Source organism: Cyclopterus lumpus, chromosome 3 (genome assembly GCF_009769545.1).
Source record: "Cyclopterus lumpus isolate fCycLum1 chromosome 3, fCycLum1.pri, whole genome shotgun sequence".
NCBI lineage: Eukaryota > Metazoa > Chordata > Actinopteri > Perciformes > Cyclopteridae > Cyclopterus > Cyclopterus lumpus.
Window position 1 is genome coordinate 14,896,366 of NC_046968.1, and position 10,738 is coordinate 14,907,103.

Genomic DNA, 10,738 nt, shown 5'->3' on the forward strand with positions numbered 1-10,738 from the left:
ACAGACTCTTTCCACACAGCGCATTGACTCAAAATAATTGACTGAAGATAGTTTTTTTTTAAATAAAATTGCCTAATTAGTTGTTTTTTTTAAACGTAACTGCTAGCTTGCTTCATACCTGCGCCACCTGTTGAGGTTTACCTGGGGGGCTATTAGCATCAAGCCCCTCAGTGTTGGCTACTAATGGTCTGGTCGGTTGTAGCATCGCCCCGATGTGTGGCCTTCAGTCTCTTGAAACAACGTGTTATTTGTACTTCCGGTCATTTGCATCGACGAACAGCGCCCTCGTTGAGACATACAACGATAGCTAGTTCACGTCAAGCATCCGTTTTCTGAAAGTGACGCTAGAAGCCAAGCTTCTAAACAAATAAACAACCGCGGGTCGTTTGACAACACTTACCGCTGGTTTAAAGACATGTTAGGTTACACAAAGGCTTCACTTTACTGCGAGAACAATAAAGCAGATGGTCAACTCCTCCGCAAATTTGCGTGAGTTTCAATTAAGACAAAGATGAAAGCCGGAAGTGACGTTTTGCTTTTCTTTTGAAAGGGAAATATATGGACGTCGTTGAACATGACCATAAAAGAAATAATGGAAATAAATGCTTATGTCTTAAATAATCTAATAGAATAATAAAAATAAAAAAACATTTAAGATGTGAATTTAGGAAAAGCGAAATATTAATGATTATATTCAACCAGAAAACCCAAACTGAAATTAGCCAACATTCAATTAATGTTAACATTAAAAGAACATTGAACAATAAAATCAGTCACTTTATGTGGAATGTACTCAGGCACCATGTCTGATTGGTCAAACTGCCTTGACGTGTAGGTGAGTGAAAAAGATAGATATATGAGATTAATAAAAGATACACAAATGCTTATGTATGGTGACACAAATACAAATGTGTATTTGTATTATTTAGATATATTGGAGTAATGTCTACTTGAGGATTTAATTAAGTCTCACTTTTTGTCTGTGTTGTTATCCAAGCCTCTGCCTGCTCTGTTGTCATTTCTGGGCAGGTTGTGCATGTTTTTGTTGCATTTTTGTACACGTGAGTGTGCTCCACTGGCTAACTCTGCACTGCCCTCATAATGCAGTATTAGCTGTTAACGCCATCTTGAGGTAAACGCTGTTAGCTCTTTCAGCACTTTCCTGTAGTTTGCCCTGTTAGGCAACTGTATTGTTACAGTGTAATCTGAAGTTACCATAATAAAGCCTCTTCCATTCAATCGTGGTTCTGCAGCTCTAAGCCTTCTTACTTCCTCTACTTTTGCAGTTAACAACATCCATCCCTCATCGCTGCTGTGACAAAGCACTCGTCACACATCTGAGGTCTTTACTGTATGTGTCCATCTGGAAAAGACATTGGAATAAACAGGTTTTTGAATATCTCTCTCTCTCTCTCTCTCTCTCTCTCTCGCTCTCTCTCTCTCAATGCCTCCCAGACCTGGTGGTGTCCATGACAGGCCCTCTCCTGGTGAGCTAGCCTCTATGATGAATAGCCACCTTTCCACTCTTTATCGCCCCACTAAATCATGTGCTTACCATGCTTTTATGACCAATTTTTGCTGCTTTGTTTTACTATCCCCCCATTTTTGAATGAAACTCCAAAGGCATCTTTTTTTTTACTGTACATCATATTAATCTTTGAGGGTTTATCATTGCATGGGTATTCAGGTGGAGATTTTAGATCTAACTTTATTAATCAAATTCACTGAGACAAATGTGCCAGACCTTGTTTGGACTCGAGAGATGCACCACAGAAAATACTCTTATCTAAAGAGCCGATATTTCCATTAATTTACTGTTTTCTAACTTGCATCTGTCATGCAGCACTACTGTCTTTCATTTCTATTGTAATTCTGGAAAAGCATAAATTATTTATGTCAGTGAGGGTCACACTTGGAACTGGTCAGAGCCCAGAAATTGTCCGGCAGACAGTATGTCAAGGCAAAGGAAATGGCCTGAGAAGACACTGAATTCTCTTTTTTCATGTGATAAATTATTAGACAATAGATTTAGTTTAGTTTATGAATGTCCTAGTTATTTTGTGTACCTACTTCTGTCTATTAAAACCACATTATGTGATGAATGCAAGACAGCTAATTTTGCTGTTTACACCCATTGCAAGCTTTTAATGTTTTATTTTTCAATAATGAAAATGAAAATGTAATTTAGCTTGTAGTTGTGGCAGTGTATTTCAGAGGGTAGCTGTGTAAGAGTCTTAACTGTGGTTAGGTTTTCTAATTTAAAGTATAGTAAAGACCTCTTACTCATTATGTGTATTATATGTATAAAAGTCAAACACAAGTCTACATTATGTAACTTAAGTCAAACAAATCAAAAGGGAGTTTTTTTTACCCAAATGCAGGGTATGCAATGGAATGTAATAAATCATCAATGTTTCCTTTTTGGACAAATAATCATGATTATGGCAAGACATCTGTAATATGTTTGATTAGTTTAAAATGCATCAATAAATATTCCGTAAAGAAGGTTTATCTTTATTTAAAACAAAAAGATGTATGGATGCTGACACTTTTGGTTTTGAATAATAGTATATCGGCAAAAAGACCATGCTGAACACACAAATACATATCAAGTAGATTATACCTATGAAAGGGTTTTATAACTACCTTGGTGATGCAGTGCTTTATTCAGCGTTGCCTCTTGCACGGATTCAAAGTGAGGCAGGTTTGACCAGATATGTTGTACTCTCTCGCCCCTTAGTGGACAGAAGAAATCCTGTCTTGTGATTGGTCCTGAATGACGTTCATCTGTATGACTGATTTCCTGATCCACAGGGAATCGATTAAAACAGATGAACGAAATTAACAGCAATAGTTTTTTAGTTGTAATCGATTTATATAATAATCAATTAAAACAAATTGTTACGAATTTAAAAGGATTAATTATTGTTTGAGAGTTGAATACATTTGTAGTTTAGAGTTTCACTTCTGCCATGTTCATAACATTTTTTAAATAAATAAATATATTTTATTTTGAAAGTGATGATTTTAGATCCACAAGCCAGACAATCAACATGCATGGTTCGTTTTTAACCCTTTCCTGATATCTCGCAGAATATAGAAGCCCGTTCTGCAGTCATCATGCCTCTTTGAGGTTTTGATGATCCATCAATCACCTAAACAAAGCTTGAGTGCGCCAGCCACTGCCAGGGGAGGTCTGACCTGCGGCCTAGCGTGACATTCAAGGAAGGAGTGCTACTCACCCAGGAAATCCTATTACCCCAAAGTATGATGGATATCAGTGCTGGGAAAGCTCATATGTGGTCTGACATATAATTTGTTATAATTTGTAAAAAAAAAAGAAAAAATGTATGACCACGTTCACCTTTATCCCTGTCTTTCACTTTTTCAAAACTCTGTCCCAATATCTTATGTTCTTAAGACCTAGAACACAATGTACGTCTGCCTTGTCTTTCTATTTGAAGTCATGATGGCCTCTGAGATATTGAATTGGTCATTTTAATGTATTGATAAAAGTTGAATGTACAACATAAGATTATTACACAGAAAGTAAACCTATAAACTTGGATCATGAAATCAACCATCACAAATATTTTCTTAAATCTGACCACAATGTGCTCTCTTCAACACAAATATGTTTTCAATGAATAATAATAATAATGAATGCACCGTGGTGAGTTTTCTGTCTGGCATTTCTCAAATGTAATATAGCATACCAAAGAATGCAGAGCCCATAGTTTTGCTAAGTCATAATGACTCTGGAGTTAAAGTAGTCATTGAACAGACTGCAAAACTATCTTGAGTACTTGTGTTATCTGCCTCAAAAGAGGTATAACACTACATGCAAACATGTAGTTGGACTCCAGTGCTGATCGAGAACACTAAAGACATGATGGTATGCTACTTATGGGCAAAGGTGTAAAGTCCCTCTTCATCATGAAAGTAAAATACTCTTCATCAGCACAACGGAGACAAAAACAGATATAAACTGTATGCAAATGTCACTTGCACTCCCTGCGATGGCATTGTACAATATAGATCATGTTAATCAGGCATCCTCCGTACTCTTATAAGAGTCTCCTACTGTGTTTGTTAGTGCTATATTGATCTTCTGTGCAGTATTGATTGTCCAGGGTAAGCATTTGCAGCTAGAATTCAATAAGACATCCCAACATCCAGCCTTTGGACTTGTCTTTAACTTTTGTTGATGACATTTATCTCCCTCATAAAATGAACTTGTCATGAATATATTGTAACATGTCTTTCTCGCAGTTGGTTTTGGTCTTCACAGTGAGTTTTGTATACCTTTCTCTGAACACCTTGCTTAAGAAATAATTCCAATAACAAATCAATGATCAAAATAGTTTTTGTCCTTCAACTAATCCTTTTAGTTGGCTACATTATATTTTGATCAAATTACCCTCATAATCTTATCCTCTGTCATCATTATCACTGGGGCTCAGTTGAGTTGAATCAGGCCCTTTTCCTTGCCACATTAAATGAAGAAGCTTTACCAACAGGCTGCTCTTCAAATCCAGATAACTGCAAGGCAAATGTATTCTAATCTCTTAATTCAATCTAACTGATCTTTGACCACAGAAAGCATTTTCCTTGTTAAATTGTAATCCCTAGCTGCTTCATCTCCCCAAACTAAATATGCAATTTACATACATTATAGCCTGGGGTCTGTACAGTGCGAGCATCAGCGTAGGAAGACTGCGCCATGAATGTGTATTTGACGGTCAGTGCTTTTAAGAGAGACAATCCTGCAGCAATCAAACACTGGCAGGTTGCAATTTAGAGCAACATGGAAGGAAAATGAATTCCCAATGAGTGCCCAATAAAAAATTAGCCAGAGGAGAGTAGTGGACTTTGGCTTGCCGCTGACCTCTTACTGCTTAAATTAAATGGGGAGTTTCCTCTTCATCTTGAGTAATAAGTAGCCGTGCTCCTCCGTGGCCCATGGCACTGGCAGCCACATAGAGCGGTGATATCTCTACCTATAACCCTGCTTTTATTATCATCACCACTGCTCCTGTCAGACCTATGAAACAGTGCCAAGCTGATTCCTAAGGGGCCGTAAATTCAAATCAACACCTTGCTGCAAAGTTCTGTCCATGTACAAGGTTATTTCTGTTCGGAGAGGTGGAATAATATTCATTATGTGCCTTCGTTGATGAAAGGGATCATGAATGATCATCTCTGTCAAGGTGCCTGTCTGCTCCTAACAAAGCTGATGTTCTCTCAGCTATGTGATCTGTCTCAGATGCTTTTGGGGCTTATTAGATTAGACTCAGAGGTATTTACTTATTTATTAGCAACCAAATAAAAGGCGTCCATGACCTAAAGGTCATAGAGAATCCCACTCCCTTACAATGCTAATGTCTATCACTTGTCTCCTATGCAAACTTTTTCCACAGGCATTTCCACTATCTTTTTTAGTGTCTAGTATCTTTTAATTGACAGACTAGTCAGTGTTAGCACCCGCCTCCTCACTGACACGGCCTGATGGAGGTAGAACTCAGTGTTCCATCGGCGCAGACAGATCCACAGGTAAACATTGTCGTTCATTCAGCTGTGATGGCTGGAAGGGCTTCTTCAGGAGGAGCATTCACAACAACCACACTTACAACTGGGTGAGATTCATCATAGATCTACCTCAATACAACTGATCAATGTTCAGCTTAATTGCATTCATTGATAATATCCACCAACATATTACAGCACTTTCAAATTAAGGCAGCAGTACAGCTGTGGCAGAAACACATAAGTAAAGTAGGCAGGTGGGGTACTCCGGTACTTCTTCTATGAGCACGCTCCCTCATGTTTGCTCCAGATGTCCAGAAGATGCATTTGTGACATTGTCATGCAGGACCATGAAGCACAGAGGGAGCCTCCTGCTCCTTCTCCTCCTCTAGTTTGATTAATACGCCCCTGATTGGTTTGCTGAGAGGACAGCTCTGATGACTGATTACTCTGACACTCAGTCCTGTTGTCTGACTTTGTAGAACCATATTGGAATCAGTCTGAGGTCATTCAGATTGCTCTGTTTCTAATGACTCTCGCACAGGGGTCATCAACATGGGATGACATCTCCTTTTACAAAACGTAACCCACACCGTCAAGCACCCACACCACCATTTGTATTGTCAGCGGCAAATGTAAGAAACTGCTTTCCACATCAGAATATCAAATCAAGATCAATCAAATAAAGAGAGGTCCACACAACAGGATTAAAACATCACTTTCTACAACTTCAATCACTTAAAGGGTCTATCAGAAAAGATTTTAAATAAAAAATAAATACAATTTCTGGTCACTATTTTTTGCTTTCTAGTCACAGTATCTGTATATATATATATATATATATATATATATATATATATATATATATATATATATATATATATATATATATACACAGAATAAAACGTAAATTAAATTGTTTCAGTAAGATATACTATTCTAAACATCATACCTCAGTGCATGAGCTCCCCAATCATTTCACATTAAAGAGAAGTGCTATTTAATGACACCATACTACCACCACCCTTCACTTGATTCTCCAACCTGAGGGAGCATGAAAAAGAGTGACATTTTCTCTCTAATTTCTGCCACATTCACAAAGGAGAGGCCGTTGGCTTTAACTGCCATTTCTATGTCAGAGAATCGAGAGATCATCTGGAGGCCAAAAATAGGCCTCTTCTTCCAGGAGACGTTTGCAGCTGAGGCGAGTTAAAAAGTGGAGTGCAGAGGTGAAGTCTGGAGAAGAACTTTCTCTGATGGTTGTTTCCTCTCTGTAATCTCCAGCTGTTCTGAATGAGAGAGACTGCAGCAACAGTCACAGAGCCAAGGGACAGACAGTGGACTGTGACCGCTGTGCAACAGGTAACACGCCGTTGTTTTTCATCTCCGATACAAGTTATGTGATAGAAACTCACACTTTATAGACATATTTCCCATACATATCAGCCAAAGGATCCCTTTCCTATTTCTGGAAATCATGTAGATGAGGACCAGAGACAGAGATGTAGGGTATATTTTGGTCAGGCAGTCATTAAATTCTGTGGAGGTGCTAGCTGTAGGCTGGATTCAGTTACTTCTTAGAAATGACAAAATTGCCGAGGGACCCCATCTAATCATAGCCCATTTAATTGCACCACTAGGTCTGGGATTGTGTGCCAATGTTCAATTACCTTCAAATGCATAATAGCAACCAGATATGTGCTTTTCCATGTAAAAGAAACGCATAGACATAAATTAGATGATTGGCAAATGAGCCACTACAGCATATGCTCCTGGGGTGTTTTTTTTTTTCAAGCTGGTCATCATGTGATCTCCATCCAGTCTTATTTAACTCTAACCCATAAACAAAACCTCCTGCCTCGTCTTGCTTCAACCTCCACAGCTCTCCGAGTGCCAAAGCACTCACACACCTATCAGCATGATCACCTTCCTCATCCCCCCATTAATCTCCCTCCACGCATACACACTCACACACCTCCTCAAAGGTTCATTCCCACCTTGCAGTATGCACCGTGAACTCACATAATGCTTTGCTGCTCTCAGTTCCCAGCTTTGGTCTCACCTAGGAGTCATGACATCAACACAAAGAAGACTGCGTGGGGGATGTGTTCAGTCCATGAAGCAGCAACTCCTCCTGCTGGTGGGATGCACAAAACACATCTGTGAGCTTTGTAGCTTCCAGACAGATGACAGGTTGGGGACCGAATACCTAAAGAACGCTTTATTCTGTCATTGCAGAATAATATTATAGCGACTGACTTTACACAGTGTTCCACGTAGTGTTTACATGTGTCAGTTCATGTTGATGCTTTGTTTGACTAGCCATGTGATGTAACAGCTGTATGTGGCGCAGGGCAGAAGGAGCTCTTTATACCTTGTTACAATCTCGTCCTTCTTGGTATGACAGATAATGGGTTCTGTCCTTTTGTATTTCCCAATTTCACGATATACCCAAGGGAACTATTATTTGTAGGTATTGCGTGTCATCAACATATCTGGCAATATAATTATGGTAATCACAGATGGAGTTTGCTCGCCTCAGAACCTTCAGAATTCTTCTTTTTCCCATCATTCCAGTCTGTGAAACAGCGACTGTGGATTGTAATTTATGTTCTGCCACTTGCGATCCTCCATTGCACCAGACAAATAATGTCTCTCTTTTAATGTTCTGCCCTGTATTAGTTTATTTTCATGACCTTTTGCATCTGTAGTTTAGTCTGAGTGGTCAGACTTCAGAGAGAATTCTGTAAAAATAACAGGAGCTCTGATGATGTTTTTGGCAGGCAGCTGATCTTAATGGCCCATTTACCTGAGGCAGTAGCAGAAGAGGCAGGCTTTTCCTTTACTGTAAAAAATACCACAGCACCTATAAAGGGAAACAAGGACAGTCGCCCATTCTGAGTGCCATTACTGTACATCTTTTCCATTATATAAAAGTACACAAACAATCTCGGAAAATTCTGGGATTTCCGATCTTAGTTTGAAACTCAGTTAAATGATATCATGGTAACAAAAGAACTATTTTCGATCGGTTATTCATGCAATTGATTTCACCAGATCTCTAATGGCTAACAGAGCCAAAACAAAGATGTCTTCCCAAAAGAGTAATTAGTATCTCCTATAACTAAAGAGCTAAATACCATTTTATTAACTAAAACTAAAATTACCCCGAACTGTTTTCCTAAAGTATTTCAGAAAAGAGCCTGGATCTTGCTGCCTTCATGTTTCCCTTTTCAATAAAAAGGATTTGGTTTGGCTTGAAAATAAATCCTTTTTTGATTTGAAAATAACAATTTACAGTGTTCGGGAAATCTTGCGCAGAGAAAGACTGGATGCTAGTTGTGACGGCAGAGTCTCAACTAATTACTACATTATCAGCTGTTATCTTCTAAGGAGAAAATGGTGCCTTACAATGATGACACATTGACAACTGCAACAACCTTTCCACCCACAAAATGTTATAGCTGCATACGTTTTATTGTTGTGTGAAATTATAGTAGAGTACAATTAAACCTCATCTCTTTATTGCATTCACCTCTCTGTATCTCATTTAAGTCTTGCCTTTCTTTCACTCATCGTTAATGTCAACAATTCCCTGATAAAACTTTTCACAAGTGTATTCACAGCCTTTTCTTACAGTGCATGCTCGTTTTCTCAGTGTTGTCCTCTTACTTTTGTCTTGCAGACTGACTGTCTGGGTTTGGAGAGTCCTAAGATGGTTCAACATCTGTGTCTACAGGTCCATCTACTGCCAGAAGAAGCAACCCGGGGGAGGTTTGGGAGCTTGTGCTGATCCTGCCTCCCCTGCAGAGTGTGGCCTGGCAGATGTTGGAGACACTCCACTCACCACAGCTGCTGTGTGAAGCCAAAATGGAAAACCTGGTGCGAGGAAAGCTGATGGGAGAGGGAGGAAGACAGACATTGACATTAAGTTCAGTTCGTTAATCACCTCTCACTCTCATTATGGTCTGCTGCAGCTTCTCCTTCTCGTTCAGGAGGGCCTGAACTCAAGACTAGCAAAATAAACAAAGAGCTTCACCTACAAACTCCCCCCGCTCACAAAACCACCATCACAACGGGTTTGAACATGCATTGGAATAGTCCAACTCGGTCCTACCACCAAAATAACAAATATGTTCAGTTCAGCATTTCGTGGGTCTCACCTGTTTCCATGAAATGTAAATGCATTGATAGGCACTGAACTTTCATGTGCTAAATGTCATTGCTGATGTCTGTGGCTTGCCTGTTGCCACCACAGACTGGCACTGGGGTGTACAGACATGGCAAAGCTGCCAATGTGCCCACAGCATACCAGAGGCACCTGTCCACACCAAGAAATGTCTCAAGAGGATCAACTTAACCAAGAAGGGAGGGAGTGTTATGAGCTTGAGACAGAACATAGACACAGACACAGACAGCCACAGACACGTAACAAGAAGAAGAAAAAAAAGTGTTAACTCGGACCCACAAGAGTGATGCTATAATCATTCTTCATTTAATAATGCATCTTTGTATCGAATATAGTTCTGAAATGGGACATCAAAAAAATGTAATTTAATTTTCTATAGAAACAGGCGGGTGAAGAAGGTGAGGACGAGAGGGCGGGAGTGAGTGGGTGAGTGTGTGGGTTGGTTAGTTAGTGGGTGGGTGGGAGCCTCCCTCTCTCTCTCTTTCTCTCTGTCTCTCTCTCCCTCTTTCTCTCTCTCTCTTTCTCTCTCGGCTGATGGCTTCACACCAATGAAGCAGCTGCCAAGCGGCTTCACCAAGCCTTTCCAGCTGAACTGCAGGTTCTGGACATGGTCATCTTTAACAGGCTGTAAAACAATGAACAGAAAAGCTTGTTCATTTTCTGTGTGTTCAGTTGCTTTATAATCCACATGATGACACAGTATTTTCTTAGTGTATCTTTGTTGTCTCTTGCTTTGTAGCCTTTGTAATCAAACACAGTTGTGTTTTCCTGCAGGTAGAACTGGACCCAGTTGTAAAGACCAGTGATCTCCTGGCCAAACTTGGTTTCTCCTACAAACACATGTTCAAACCCACAGGAATTGGGTCTATAATATACAACATATTTCAAACATTGGTTTATTATGTGTATGGCCTCATTCATCCTGAGATTAGAACTTTATATCCTCTTTATCTTCTGTGTTTTAATTGCTGACGAGATGAAATACTAAAGGTAACACAATGGGACTCTCCTTTAAAGAAGCAG

General features: G+C 39.4%; 1 protein-coding gene across 1 annotated transcript; it reads left to right on the forward strand.

Moving 5' to 3' along the window:
• The first annotated feature begins 4,723 nt into the window (after window positions 1–4,723).
• hnf4b (hepatic nuclear factor 4, beta) lies at window positions 4,724–9,471 on the forward strand. The gene is given in 6 exon segments (XM_034563451.1): window positions 4,724–4,741; window positions 5,472–5,636; window positions 7,570–7,622; window positions 7,624–7,666; window positions 9,212–9,305; window positions 9,308–9,471. Coding segments are annotated over 6 exon segments (537 nt in total).
• The last annotated feature ends 1,267 nt before the right edge of the window (window positions 9,472–10,738 follow it).